This window comes from Corylus avellana, chromosome 8 (genome assembly GCF_965113065.1).
Source record: "Corylus avellana chromosome 8, dhCorAvel1.hap1.2, whole genome shotgun sequence".
In the NCBI taxonomy this organism is placed as follows: Eukaryota; Viridiplantae; Streptophyta; class Magnoliopsida; order Fagales; family Betulaceae; genus Corylus; species Corylus avellana.
The window spans coordinates 7,011,369-7,026,957 of record NC_142497.1 but is presented as its reverse complement, the minus strand read 5'-3'; the positions used below and the strand labels follow the sequence as shown (position 1 = coordinate 7,026,957).

The following is a 15,589-nucleotide window of genomic DNA, read 5'->3' as shown; positions in this document are numbered from 1 at the left end:
TTCAGCGAGTACATTGTGCAATTTTATAATAACTTGTATAATAAGCAATTAAGGAAGCAGCCTAAGTCAGATTGTTGATGAGGTGGAGGCCAATTGGTTGGAGAAAGCATTGGGGGAAGGGGAGGTTGTTAAAGCTATGAAGAGTGGAAGAAAGCCATAAGAGTAGTCGCCAGGACTTGGGGCCTTATTACCTGGTCCAAGGTGTGTTATCCAACTTTTTAGGGGGTTTGGGGATTCTAAATTTGTTCGTGTTCAGTCGTGCTCTTTTGGAGAAGTGGTTATAGCGTTAACCTTCTAAGAGTGAGGCCTTGTGGAGATTGGTAGCAAATCTTAAATATCGTAGTCAATGGGGTGGGTGATGCTCAATGGAGTCAATGCGTCATATGGGGAGGGGCTCTAGAAATTCATTAGGAGGGGTTGGGAGGAATTTTCTAGTTTTATTAGATTTGAGGTGGGGGACCAATTCAAGGTCAGTTTTTAGCATAACGTATGGTGTGGGGAGTTGCCCTTTAAGGGAGTGTATTTGGAGTTATTTTGCATTGTCTGCCTTAGGGATGCATCCGTGGAAGATCATCTTCAGTTCTCTAATGGTTCTCCTTAGTGGAATTTTAATTTTGTTAGAGCGGCGCATGACTGACAGTTGAATTCTTTACTTCGTTATTCAATCAACTATATTCCATCATATTGAGATAGGATGGTGTAGACAAACTTTATTGGATCCCCTCCAAGAGATGCAGTTTGAGGTTAGTTCGTTCTATAATGTCTTAATCCCCATGATAGTACTCATTTCCCTTCCAGGTGTATTTGGAGTAAGGCCCCTTTGAGAGTGGCTTTCTTTGCTTAATCGACTGCTTTTGGTAAGATCCTCACTTTGTATAACTTAAAGAAGCGGATGGTTGATTGGCGTTGGGAAACCTTTGATCATCTTTTACTCCATTGCGAGTTAGATAGTGTATTTTTTTTTTTTTGTTTTTTTGTTTTATAGATAATCAAGGGCAGTTTGAGGTTAGTTCGTTCTATAATGTCTTAATCCCCATGATAGTACTCATTTTCCTTCCAGATGTATTTGGAGTAAGGCCCCTTTGAGAGTGGCTTTCTTTGCTTAATCGACTGCTTTTGGTAAGCTCCTCACTTTGTATAACTTAAAGAAGCGGATGGTTGATTGGCGTTGGGAAACCTTTGATCATCTTTTACTCCATTGCGAGTTAGATAATGTTTTTTTTTTTTTTTTTTATAGACAATCAAGCGCATTTTATAAAAAATGCGTAAGGCACCCCTAAGTACACCAGAAGTACACACAAGGACACCAAGCAAAAGAACAAAAGCAAGAAAAACAAAAGACCCAAAACCCGCAAAGCAACCCATAAACAGACACAAAACCCAAAACCCAAAACCCAAAACCCAAAAAACTCTCCAAGTACCCACAAAACAAACCCAAAGCCCCACCAAAGAAGACCTACACCCTCTTGCCTTTACTACGACTGGAACCCTCATAACTGATAGAAGTCTCCAAGTTCTTCAATTCCCTCCTTCCAAGTTAGATAGTGTATTATGAAACTCTATCTTGGGCTTGTTCGGCTTAGCGTGTTTCATGCCTCGTCAAGTGAAAGATATCTTTGGTTGTTGGAAAGGTAAATTTGGTAGCCCTCAAAATAAAGTTGTCTGAAAGATGGTTCTGCTATGCTTGATGTGGTTTATTTAGAGAGAAAGAAATGAAAAAAGCTTTGACGACAAAGAGACGATGGTTGCAGGGTTAAAGGCCTTCTTCTTCAACTCCTGTTTCTATAGGATGGGTGCCTATGATTGTTTTCATATTTCTAGTTTTCATGACCTTTTTATCTTTTTTCTTTTTCTGGTCAAGTGTTTCTCTTGTATACGTCTTTTGGTTTTTAATGAAATTCAATTACTTATCCCAAAAAAGAAAAGAACAAAAAAAAAAAAGTTACTTTCGAATTAATGAAAAAGAAAAGGACTATGGACTTTATGAAGTGAAGGAGTTGAGACGCAAGAAGATATAAAAGATTGAGATGCAAATGATGGACAAGTTGGATGCCAAAGTTTAATCAACAAATGAGAAGTGAACAAGCAAATGCATTAAATACATACATCTGAAGTGTAGAACAATGTCTAACAGAAAACTGAAGAGAATCAACAAGAATACCAAAATGAGAAGGGAAAAAATGATAAAACTATACTTTTTTTTTTTTATAAGTAAAAAAGATAAAACTATACAGAAGTATTTAACAATTACAAAAATTCAAATCAAGTTGTTAAGCCCAAGAAATAAGCAACAAATGTACCTTGAAACCATCAATTACAGCTATAACATAGGAGTATCTATTATTAATCAATATAACAAAGATCAACACAAATATATATATATATATATATATATATATATATATATATATATATATATTATGACATGTTATTGTAAAGTTAAATTAAATCAAGTTTGTTTTATACTAAATTCAATCCATGTTTTAAAGCAAGAGTGTTGTTTCTGATGCACATAGAAACTAGATCAAAGTTCAGATAAGAAATTTTGAGTTAGGGAAACGGGAAGTAGACAAAGAATAGAAAATACTATTTTCCCCTAAAAATAAAAAGTAAAATACAAATAAAATAATCATGGTTACCAATTTGTCATAGAATCTACCAGTCTCATATAAGCTACAATGGTATTGATAGTCTAAATAAAAATATGAAAATGGAATAGTCATGAATTTATACTTATAAAATGTCTCAATAAATCCAATGAATAAATAAACATAAAAGATACATCTACTTGCAGGAATATATCAACTTTATATGAACATAATTGCATTATTAAGGAACAAGAATTGCATGTAGACAAGAAAACATATCAACCTTGTAAGAACAAAATTTCATGTAAAGATTTTCTAATTTGACTACATAGATGCAGTACTTGTAGGAAAATAATAATTCACTTCACAACAAAAGATTAATATACTCACAGTTAGATAGCCCTCCTCTTTGAACTCCTGGCAAACTCCTAGTAAAAGTGAATCCAGCTTCTGAAGAGTTTTCCCCAGCCAAACCTGCATTATTATTTTGGAAGGCGGGGCATTCAAATTGTAGGTAACAGTCATTCATTGGTTACAATAAATACTTCCTAATTGTAATGTTAATGCATACCTCCACACCACGACTCATCTCTTGTACTGCTGAAAGCTCTGAAAAACTATCTAAGAGCTGCAAATACTCGGATAGAACTTGGAATGCCTTTACAAAAGCGACCATTAACCAAATGAGAGCAATAAACGAGCAATAAGATTATAATGACAAACAATAAAAAAAATTCAAGAATTGTAGGTCATATACCAACCAGATGCATGAACCCACCTTGCAGTAATTTCCTTCCTCAACAAGTGATTCAAGTGCCGATTGCATGTCAAGTGCATGACGAAGTTCAGTTAAAACTGGAAGCATGTCCTGAAATTACAAATAATGATATATGCATATTTTTTAAGTTCACTGCATAAAGAACATTCAGCCCAATCTATCAACCTCTTCTCTAATAAACTCCCTAACAAAATATGCTTACAGGAAGATGGCAGCTATTTTGAAACAAGTCACTATAATCGTCTCAAATAATATGTAAGATTCAGTGATCTTCCAGAGCAAAAATTAGAAAGATAAAGTCATAGATAAAGATCAGTGTTGCCAAGGTGTAAAGAGCAAGGAATACCAGAAGAGCTTGTTTCTTTTTCGAATTTGAATTTACAATGAGGTCCCTTGAAACCTCATTCTGAGATGAGGTTAGATGCCTTCTTCCATTCTGCAAATACCACAAGAAAAACTGTAATAAAAGCCACATCCATCAAGGACGTAATGATAATAGCTTCAAGTAATCACAAAAAGTACAGGATAAGGTAACGTTCATTACATGCAGCTAACATTCCATATAAATGCTTACCATGCAGATGACATTTGCAATCTTCAAGTCTTTCTCCAGTTCCCTGACCAGATTCATCCCCTTCACTGGCCAAAAGCAAAGATCAACATCTTATTACAACTAACACAACTTGCAATGTGAACTTATGAGAAAAATAACGCTTAGCTATGAACAGCAGCTAGAACAAGGTTTTACCATGAGGTAAGAATACATTTTTTTATAAGTAATCAAAATTCATTAAAAACAAAGGGTGCACCCAAGCACACAGAAAGTATACAACATATATTCTAATTAGTCTATGTATTAGACTAGAATTAAAACTTCATGATGGTCATTCAAGCAATTAAAAGCATCAATATGAAACAACAAAGTAATGCCTAACCAATATGAAACAGGAAGTCATGCCTCAAAAGAGAAATGCTAGAAACCACACTTTTATCTCACTTTGTTGATGTGGTACTGCCAATCAATCTCTAAATCAGCCCTTGTTAAAAAAAAAAAAATCCCAAGGGCTATGTGATGGTATCAAAGCAAAGGTTCTGAGTTCGAACCTTGTCTCCGTCATTCATTTCCCATTCCAATTAAATATTCTGCGTGTTGGGCTTCACCTACTAAGGGAGAGTTTGAGCCCACACATGAGGGGGTGTGTTAGAGCATTCCTAGCAACCTCACTAAATTTTACTCACCAAAATAACCAAAAGTAACAACTCACCTTTTTAGAGCACTCATAGGAGCCTCACTACTTTAACAATCCACTTTCACTCTTTCATTTAAATATTATTTTTCAATGATTTGTTTTTTCTTTCTCTAACTTTTATATTTTTGAATGTTTGTACTTTCCTAATGGTCTATTTTAAGAATATTTGTCTTATTTTAAAAGTCATATTTTTAAAAATTTGTAATATTTCCTTTATTTTCTTAGTTTTAATTTCTATTGGAAGAAGATAATGTTTTTCATGATTGATTTTGGATTGTTACAAGTCGGCTTATTAATTTCCACCCCCATATCAATTCTGGAAAGTTTTTTTTAAAAAAAAATAAATAAATAATGCAATTATATGATATAATATATACGTTGATTTCATTGAAGAGGGAGAGAGAGAGAGAGAGAAAATATATTTGTTTAATGAATAGGTGAGTGAATAGTAAATTTTAAGTTTAGTGAGTACTCTTCACCTCACCAATTTTTTTTGTTAAAGTGGTGAGGCTGAAAAGTGTACATTTAAGTCATTTTGGTTAAACTGGTGAGAAAAGGCTGCTATGAGTGCTCTTAGAATATAAATTAAATATTTAAATTCATCTCTTCCTATCAGTTAAAACTTTTGGAATAAGTGGTAATTTAATAAAGAGATATTAGGTAGCTACAAAGTCTAATAATCATTATTCACTTTATATTTGGGAGAAAGGGGCGGAGAAATTCCTTGATACCAGGGCGCACAACTCAAGTACTCAAGAAGCATACAAAAGAGAGCCACTTTGAAAGGTGGGAATGGAAAATACAGAGAATTATAAGATCAAAAAAATAAGAAAAAGAAATAGAAGAGTGAGATCTGCTATCCACATCAACAAATAACACAAAACATAACTTAACTATCTACCACACATCATTCATTGGCCCAAAGGATCATATGCTTTTTGATAAGTAATAAGAAGTTTTATTAAAAGCGTATAGGCGCCCCAAAGTACACTGGGAGTATACAACGGAAACACCTAACGAGAAGAAAAGCGAAAAAGAAAATCATCAAAAGTAATCGACAAAGGAAAGACATGCGCCACAGTCCAAAGATACAAAGTATGAAAACAAGAGGTTAAGATGTCCTCCAAGGTCCCCTCAACATCCTCAAAACACCTACTATTCCTTTCTTTCCATAGACACCAAAAAAAACAAGTGGGCACCATCTTCCAAACCGCGGCACTCCCCCTCCTCCCCGAGGACCACCAACAGGCTAGTAAATCCAAAACCCGTCTTGGCATCACCCAAGATAACCCAAACCGCCCAAAAAAAGTACACCATAGGGCATAGGCAACCTCGCAATGAAGGAGGAGATGATCCACCGTCTCCTCACTCCTTTTGCACATATAGCATCTATTTGTTACAATCACTTGTCGCTTCCTGAGGTTATCTAGGGTCAGAATTTTGCCCAAAGCCGCCGACCAAACAAAGAAACTTGCTCGTGGCGGCGCTTGTGTTCGCCACACACTCTTCCAAGGAAAGCCCCTCCCTTCGGTGCATGCCAATGAGGTGTAAAAGAGCTTGACCTTAAAGCAGCCTCTTTTGGAAGAGTTCCACCACAACCTATCTTCACACCCTCGGCTCACTCTAGTAGAATGTAACACCTGGAAGAAAGAGGCCAAAACATCCACCTCCCAATCGTGAGCCTCTCTAGCAAAACAAACGTTCCACTGAATGGACCCACCCAGCACTTCCAAGTGATCCGCAACTGAGGCGTCCTTGGCGCAAGCAATACTGAATAAGCCTGGGAAAGCTATCTTGAGAGCCGTATTACCACACCACAAGTCGTGCCAGAATCTGACCCTAGTCCCAACCCCCACCTCAAACCGAATAAACCTTTTGAAGGTATCCCACCCTTTCCAAATGTTCTTCCATAATCCCACCCCAAAAGATCCACCCGGCTCCAAAGAGCACCAACCTCCCCAAATACTACCATACTTCACCTCCACCACAGTCCTCCACCAAGAATCTCGCTCCACTCCATAGCGCCACAACCATTTCCCTAATAGGGCGCGATTGAACAACAAAATGTTCCTGATGCCCAAGCCTCCTTCCTTAATCGGGGTACAAATCTTCGACCACTTTACCATATGGTACTTGAACTCATCGTTTAAACCCCCCCAAAGGAAATCCCGCTGCAGCTTCTCAATCCGCTTTGCAACGCTCACTGGAATGGGGAATAGAGACAAAAAGTATGTAGGCAAATTGGCGAGAGTGCTCTTGATCAGCGTGACTCTTCCGCCCTTCGACAAGTACAACCTTTTCCAACCTGCCAACCGACGTTCTATCTTCTCGATAACTCCATCCCAAAGATGCTTAGCCTTACACGAGACCCCCAACGGCAAACCAAGGTACTTTACCGGCAAAGAAGCAACCCCACACCCTAGAATACCGGCTAACCTATCCACTTGCTCCACAATCCCCACTGGAATTAACTCCGACTTGGCCAAATTAACCTTCAACCCGGAGGCAGCTTCAAAGAGCAAGAAAACACTTCGCAAATAACGAAGCTGGGTGGGCAATGCCTTGCAAAAAATCAAGGTATCATCCGCAAACAAAAGGTGGGAGAGCGTAAAGTTACCAACTTGGAAACCTTCTAAGAGCCCCCCATCAACTACTTCCGAAATCATCCTACTTAAAGCTTCCATCACCAAAACAAACAGCAACGGAGACAGAGGATCCCCTTGTCTCAAACCCCTGGAACTGCTAAAGAAGCCATTAGGAGACCCATTAATCAAAATCGAGAACCTCACCGAGGAGATGCAATGTTCTATCCAAGAGCACCAAATCCCACCAAAACCACATCTCTTAAGCATGTATATCAAGAAGTCCCAATTCACATGGTCATAAGCTTTTTCCAAATCCATTTTGCAGATCACCCCCGGCTCCCCAGATCTCAGCCAACTATCAAGACATTCATTAGAAATCAAGATAGGATCTAGAATCTGCCTACCTTTGATAAAAGCACTTTGGGATTGAGAAATAATCTTATCCAAGACTACCTTCAACCTATTTGCTAGAACCTTAGCTATGATTTTGTAGATGCTTCCCACAAGGCTAATAGGCCTAAAGTCTTTGGGATCATATGCTTCTCCTACCACAAACACCAAATCAAGCACAGAGGAGCCACTCTTCATACATGGTAACCAACCTTTCTAAAACAACACCCATACCAAAGACCAGAAACAACACCCATACCAAAGACGAGAAATCATACTTTCTGCGGATGGATTGTAACACCCTAGACCCATAGGGTGATTTTCTTCAGTTATTTTATTTTTCTTTAATATTAAGTTGTTCTATTTGTCTTTAATTTGTTGCATGGTAGCTGTTTGTTTAATAATCTCTTATAAATTCGTGGGTTTAATAGAGGAGTATGTGAGAGGGCTGAAAAAGACTTGTAAAGGACAAGAAAGCCAATAATTTTAACTCTTAAATCCTAACATAATCTGGCAAGCTGTTTTTTTCTCCCACTAAAAGGAAAGTTTCCTTTGTTAAAACAAGTACTAATTGTACGCCAACTCCACCCTATTTTTCAGGAGTGGTTTCCTAAGTTATTTAAAAAAGAAAAGAGGTTCAATGTTACAAGTAAACCTGAATATTTACTTCTGCCAGTTTGTACTCAAAAAAACCTGTTATTTTCCTGCAACACTAGCTCCAAAAAACTGTGGATCATTTTTTTCTCCATTGTGAGGTTCTGTGCCATTTGGAATGTATTCTTCAGTCGATTTAGATTGTCTTGGGTTATGCCTAGATGAGTAGTCGATTTGTATGCTTGTTGGTGGACTGCTGGCAGCTCTCAAAGTGCTACTATGTAGAAGATGGTGTATTTGTGTCTTTTGTGGTGTCTATGGAGCGAAAAGAAAGACAAAAGTTTTGAGAACCGTGAGAGGATTTTGGAGGAGATTTAGTCTTTATTCTTCAAAACTCTGTATCTTTGGGCAGCAACTCTTGTTTATCCTTTGGTGATCAATTATCATGACTTCCTTGTTCTTTTTACTCCTATCTAGGTGTTTTCTCCCATATACTTCCTACGTACCTCAGGGCGCTTTACGCTTTTAATGATATTTGATTACTTTAAAAAAAAAAAAAAAAAAGTTATGATACTTGAAGAAAAGTGAATGAAAAGAAAGGAAAGAACAAGAAAGTGATTGTATGAATGCATGAAACATTTTAAAATATTTTCTTGGCCATATGAAATGATGTGCATTGGTATCAAAATTAATGGGCGGGAGCAGCCATCTTGTATGGTCTGCCAAGAATGGCTCACTCGAGTGCACCATGGTTTATCGAGTGATGCCCATATCCTAAACGCTACCCCACCTATGGCCACAAGAACGGAGTCAAGATCCTAGTTATCATACAGAGCGTAATTGTATGTCGGCCACTCAAGAGTTGAAATGAAAGAGAAGATTTATGATGTGTGTGAAAGTTTTATTTGTACTTTTTGGATGTTTTGAAAATTAACGTAGTTTCCAACTTTATTTACTGTATGTTGTATCTACTTGCTATGTATTTAACTCACCCTTTGTTTTTGTGTTACAAAACAACCCAGATGATATTGTGGATGGTTCTACAAGCCAAGGAAACTAGAGAAAGAAGCCCTCACATAATAGAGGAATTGAATAAGTGCACCTAGCACATTAGGTTGCTTTGTTCCAGCATACTTTCAATGTTAAGACTAAGAGTTTAAAGGTTAAGTTACTTATCAAAAAAAAAAAGAGTTTAAAGGTTAAGTTTTAACGGATGAATTGTAATAACGGTAATACGATGGCTAAGTTTAAATTGGTATGAGACGTTTGGTTTGCTTTGATTTGTAGTGTATGGAATTCTTATGTCCTCACAGATGCGTAATATTGTCTTCCTACGGAAAAGAGGAGTTACATGGATGGAGTGCTTCTATTCTTCAAATAACTAAAACTTATTCTTTTGGCACAAGGGGGAGGGGGTGCCTTGGCCTTTGAGACCACAGCACTGGTGTTGGCTGCTTTAAGGTAAACTCCAAGGTCTCAAGTGGAGATTACCATTAAAATAGAGAATTAAACCTGAACAAGATGCAAGGTTGAGAAAATGAAAAATTTCATCAATCAAATTCACAGAAAGTCGCAGACATAAATTCAGGTTAATGAGAAGATGCAAAAGAAACATATGAGAGAGATGTGTTTAATCTTGGGTACTCGGAGATTTTTAGAGATTGGTAACATTGAGTGAAATGACCGCTGAGCTATTAAAACAGATATCATTCGATCTCCATGAATGTGATTCCTCTTTTAACCGTCTCAAGGAATATAAGACCATGTCTATTAGTTTGTAAACCTTTTAAAAACGAACTTCTTCCTAGTGATATTATACAAGATGTGCAATAGCATCACACTGACATACTTTGGGACATATCACAATTGAAACAAAAATCAACTACATGGTACATAGAATATGAGACTTGTTAGTATGACCACTGATATGTAAATATCCATAGATACATATATACAATTATAATTTCATTACAAATGCAGAAGAGGTTGATAGAAGTCTCATTGAAAAACTTACCCATTACTTCATGATGCTCCATAACATGGCGGGATAAACTTTCTGCTACTTTATCCAGTTGTGCTAATCTAAGAGCTGCCTACAAAAGAGATGAATTCTTATTGAGTTGTAGTTAACAAATTCGGTAGAACTTTCAGATCTTACTTCAAAGTGAAAAAACTGTACAATACATGTCCTTTTTAACCAATCTTTGAAGGAATAAGATGAAGTAATAGCAATTCATTACAATCAAGTATATACAGATACATATCCTTGCATATACATGCTGAACAAGATGCAGAATGTAAAATACATCCACTAGAAGAAAAGATCAAGAAAAGGAACAATACCTCTTTCTCAAAATACGCTAGATCATTTTCATCAGATGGAATATGTTTTAAAACATGCCTAACCGGATCGAAGTCCTGCAGACGCATTTATAACAGCTCTTCAGGAAAAAGCTCAAAATTTAGTCCTCACAAAGACAATAACGATTAGGAGATTTATCATAGTTGGCAACAAAGCCGATGTAATATTTGATATTCACTAGACTACGAAGTAGAAAAGGTTTCTAAAAACTAGCATGCAGATCAAAAAATAGAAGTTCCATTATGTGATTTTGTAGCACAAATGAAGGTTAATGATTTCCAGGTTTGACAGAAAGAGAAGCAGTGGTGAAGAAAGAGGAAAAATAAATTTAAAAAACAAGGCAAAAGAAAGAGAGAAAAAATAATAAATTCTTAGCCCTAACTTTATTATCTGTTCAGAGATGGGGGAGGAAAGCTTACAAAATCCTAAAAAAATCATGAGTACATCATTACCCTTAACCAACAACCCATCCCATGTTGTAGCAAAGATATCTGTAATGCAACTTCCCAAGAATATCATGAAGATATACTTTGCTCACTCCCATCAAGCCATTAGCAAATTATGGTATGGTCATTACATAAAGATTTCAGGCAGCTGCCAAATTACACTGCTAAAGTTCCAGCGAACTCATTACTTTATCTGGATTTTTTAATTATAAGTAATTTAATCTCATTAGAAAGCGCAAAGGGGCGCAACCGAGTTTATAGGAAGTATACAAGAAAGACCTCCTATTAGGGACTTTATTTTAGTTATTTTAAACCCATTAATGAGCTTGGTGTCAACTTTAACAAAAGTAGTCTAAAGTATATGATTTCATGCAACATGCCATAAGCCATGCATCCGAATATAGACAGAGCTGAACATAAAACCTATTTCTTAATCTTTTTTTATAAGTAAATCAATCCAAATCTTTTAACTGAACTAGATGGCTTTCCCAGCTTCTCAAAACAGAAAGTATTCACTATTTCCAAGAAAGACCTTTACAAGAGCTCAAATAAAAGGGGCCATGGTGCATGGCAGGGGAAACAATTTTCACAAGCCAAAATCTTGTCAAAATTTTATTTTTGATAGGTAATTCAAACTCATTAAAAGGGCGAATGGGCATAACCAAAGTACACATGAAGTATACAAGAGAACCCTTAAAGTATAGACAAAGAAGAACAAAACTCCAAGAACTCAAAGAAATTAGAAATAGACAATCTAATAAACGCTACTATCCATGTACAAAGGGATTGAAACAGTCAAATACAAGCTGAAAAGGGGATTGAAAACATTGATATTGTATTTGTCATGCGTGAGTTCAGAACACAGAAGTTACTTTCAACTGCTCCTACCAAGCATACCAAAACAATTGGCCACCAACCTCCTACGTATGCCAGCAGAGAGGGAAATATCCTTCTAATACCAAAGTATATGGAGGGGCTGCTTAAATACAAGATTCACCCTTTGAACTTTTTTTACAGAACATCGATATAAAGCACATATATATTGAGTGGCTCTTCAGTATTCAGTACAGCTTAGAATACGCAAAAAAAAAAAACTGAATTCCACTAATGTAAAAGTATGTAATAACATCTTGTGTTGCCCAAAAGGAAAGATCAGCCACTGATGAGAATGATTATCCCACCTCCCTAGTACCAGACATGCTGAAAGATCATAGTTATACTTTCCTTCACAAAAGAGAAGATACACACAGTAAATGTACAATTAATCTCCTTAAGCATTTTTTGGGCACTTCCAATACCACAAAATACTTCAAACAGCTTCATAGGCCATCTTTACATATCTAACCCTGATAAACTCAACTACAGCACTGAAGACGTGGAATTTTTAGACTCAAAATACAAAGTAAATCTAGTGCCAATCAAATTACAGCTTTGCAGTGCTGAGCAAAATACAATTCGGAAGGGGCTAGTCTCATGCTACAAAAAATTATAAACATTAACAGCATTCTTTTGCAAACTCGGAAACTTTTAGAAGCAGATTACTCACAATTGCCTCTTAACGATTCTTGTTAAACAGTAATAAAAGGATTTGATCAAAGTATATAAGCCCACATTAGCAACCTTTCCACCACTTGAGCAATGCCAGTGAAATACCAATGCCATATAAAATGCATAAAGTATTTACCATAGAAAGACAGTACAAACATAAGCACTCCCAAATTGGTACTAGAATGATATAAGCAAGTAGCACCTCTTCATAGAAGTCTTCCTCTAACTCATCAACAATTTGACCATGAGGTATGCTTCCATATATCGATCTCAGCCCTTCAGAACTTGATGGCAGATTAAACCTTTGATGTGGAGGCAGTCCTGCAAGAGCACGAGCAACAGCTGCTGCTGCTGCTGCTCGAGCAGGAACCTGTGCAAGGTCATAGAGAGCATATGAATTAAGCTCTCACACATGATGGCTCAAAGTTTCAATATGTATCAGCATAGGTAATCAAGCACATACACAGTGGAAAAAAGAACATGGCAAGTAATAGTAATAATGCACTTTGAAAAGAGTGTTATGAATGTTCCTAGTGATGTGAATGCACATTTACTCCGATACATCAAAGGGATAAGTCACTTTCAAAAGCCATCAATAAATTTACACCAAAACAATAACAGTTGATATACATGTGAACCACCCTGGTTACACCAAGCAACCTGGCTCAAGGGGACTGCATCAAGCACAATCTTCTCTCTTCATTTATTCATATCCCACAGTTAGACCTTTCTTTGATTTTGATATAGATTCTTTATTCCTAATTTCTGCAGTACAATTAGAAAAATATTGGATTAGGACATATTGTTTGCAAAAATAGTTACCAAGCACAATTTTTCTTTGTATTTTATTCATATCCAATAGTTAGACCTTTCTTTGATTTTGATATAGATTTTGCATTCCTAATTTCTGCAGTACAATTAGAAAAACATTGGATTAGGAAGCATTGTTATCAAAAATAGTCATCAAGTGAAGGAACATGGTCTAGCTTGAAAATTTTGGATTCCAGTATTCTTTGAGTCAGGAGATTGAATATCATGTCAAATTCAACAACAAAAGCACATGACTTAACAAAAAATGTCCAAAATCAAAATGCATCGTACATTCTTTTTGGGGTCTTGAACCCCACGACCTTACTCTCCACCCCATTTTTATGGGGGAGAACGGGCCATTTCAACCAGGGTTCATTGGCTCAAAATGCATCCTACATTGTAAGAAAATACAACTAGAAAAACAGGAGCACAATTATTAAAAATCAACAAAAAAAAAAAAGTCTCTAAGCTTCTAAACTCCAAAGTTGTCAACAAAAAGTCAAAAAAACCATGACATCTTGAAATAAAATAAAGCTTATATAAGCAATACATGCCAGTGTAATGGGATAACCTGTAACCTTTTGAATCAAAATAATAATAACAGTAATACAAACTTTAAAAATATATACGTATATCAATGATTACAAAACTCAAAACAAGCACTGCCTTTTGATCCTTTTTTTTTTTTTTTTGGTTGCAATTTGAGCTTCATAAAAAAGTGCACAGTTTTGTGCTTAAGCTGCACCTCATTGACGGTAATTCATGTAAGACACTCTAAGGCACTACATATGATCCTCATTGAGCTTCAAGCTTAAGTATGTTTACAAGGAAGTAGAGAAGAGGAAAAGAGCCCAGAACGGGTGGGGGTTCTCCTTCCCCATGGTTGGAGCTATTCTTAGGGGTAAAGGGAAAGGATTTGGAGGGGTACCATACCCCTTTAAAAACTTTTTTTTATTCCGTTAAATCGAAGGAATTAGAGAGGATACTTCTATACTGAATTTTTCTCCAATTCCCCTTTACTTAACAAGGTCCCAAACAACTCCTATCACTTATCTCTCTCTATAGTCAATTTATATGATTCCTTCTTCTTTCCTCTCCTTTCCACTCTGCAACCAAAGAAAAGGAGGGATATCTACTCCCCTCTCCATCCTCTTTGTTTTTCAACATCCAAAGAAGAAAGAAAAAAAAGGAATAACTTATATCCGCTCTTCTCCCTCTTTAACTTATCCTCTTCTCTCCCTACAAACCTCCAAAAATTGTGTAAAGCGTATTAAAGCACACCAGTTAGCTAAAAGGGGAAAAAAAAAAAAAAAAAAAAAAAAAAGCAGATGTCTAAGTATGCCTGTAATAAAACTCAAAAATGAACTCCATACTAAAAGAGAGATGTAATATTCACATCTTTCCTAAAGACAACTGTGTAGAAGAGAAGGGAAAAAAGAAAAAGAAAATCAACTTTTGAAGGAGTTCTTTTTTTTTCTAGGCCACTTTTGAAGGAATTCAAACACATCAAATGCTACATTAAGGAAATAAACTCCAGAACCCCCTAACACATATGATAGGATTTGACTTCAAACTTTCGACCCTTCAAAAACATCATCCAAATCTCATCATCTTCAACACTAAATGCCTTTTCCGAATACAACATATCAAAAAAAGCAGCCTTAATAGGCAATGAAACTCTTCCAAGGACTAAGGAGCAGGCTTTCCTGGCCATAAAGTGGGTTGCTTATCAAGGTAAACACCATGTTCTAGGTGAAGTCAAGTACATAAACCCCTTACCCATAGAACCCCTTTCTTCCTTCTCTTTAGGCGTTGGTCTCCCAGAAAGTAAACAGAATGCTATTGGTCCTTATCCTAATAGACTACGAGAGTACCTTCTTCCTGCTCTATTAGTAGAAATAAGATTAGTGTCATTCGTTAGCCTCTCTCTTAGGCTGAATAAAACTGATTTTAAGGGAAGCTCTCATTGAGAACTGACCAAAAATGGAACAGGTGGTTAATTTAAGAGTGAGTAATCTTTCGTTACTCTAACCCTATGAGTTAGCATATGGCCATAAAAGCCAAGTTGTTTGTGTACCTGAAGAACCCATGGAAGCTGTGTACCCTGGTTCAAGGAATCTTAACATGGAGCTTGCCCTTTGATGATGGAGGAGAAAAAGACTCGTACACAAAACTTTACATCAGTGAATGGATAATTGAGTAGCCAACTATTTAAATGCTTCTTTTCATTGGATCAAT

The 15,589-nt window shown here is 36.4% G+C and overlaps 1 protein-coding gene across 2 annotated transcripts in view; it reads right to left on the bottom strand.

The window, feature by feature from the left end:
• LOC132163502 (coiled-coil protein) overlaps nucleotides 1-15,589 on the bottom strand; it is a 33,139-nt gene that overhangs the window by 16,568 nt on the left and 982 nt on the right. Inside the window, exons 2-9 of one of the 2 annotated variants that reach the window (XM_059573811.2) lie at nucleotides 12,744-12,911; nucleotides 10,529-10,603; nucleotides 10,200-10,278; nucleotides 3,941-4,005; nucleotides 3,713-3,802; nucleotides 3,367-3,456; nucleotides 3,160-3,246; nucleotides 2,979-3,062 (exon numbers count right to left, since the gene is read on the bottom strand). In XM_059573811.2, coding sequence (XP_059429794.2) covers nucleotides 2,979-3,062; nucleotides 3,160-3,246; nucleotides 3,367-3,456; nucleotides 3,713-3,802; nucleotides 3,941-4,005; nucleotides 10,200-10,278; nucleotides 10,529-10,603; nucleotides 12,744-12,911 — 738 coding nt within the window. Of the gene's footprint in view, nucleotides 1-2,978; nucleotides 3,063-3,159; nucleotides 3,247-3,366; nucleotides 3,457-3,712; nucleotides 3,803-3,940; nucleotides 4,006-10,199; nucleotides 10,281-10,528; nucleotides 10,604-12,743; nucleotides 12,912-15,589 lie in introns of those variants that run through there. The other variant, XM_059573812.2, reaches the window with a different exon arrangement.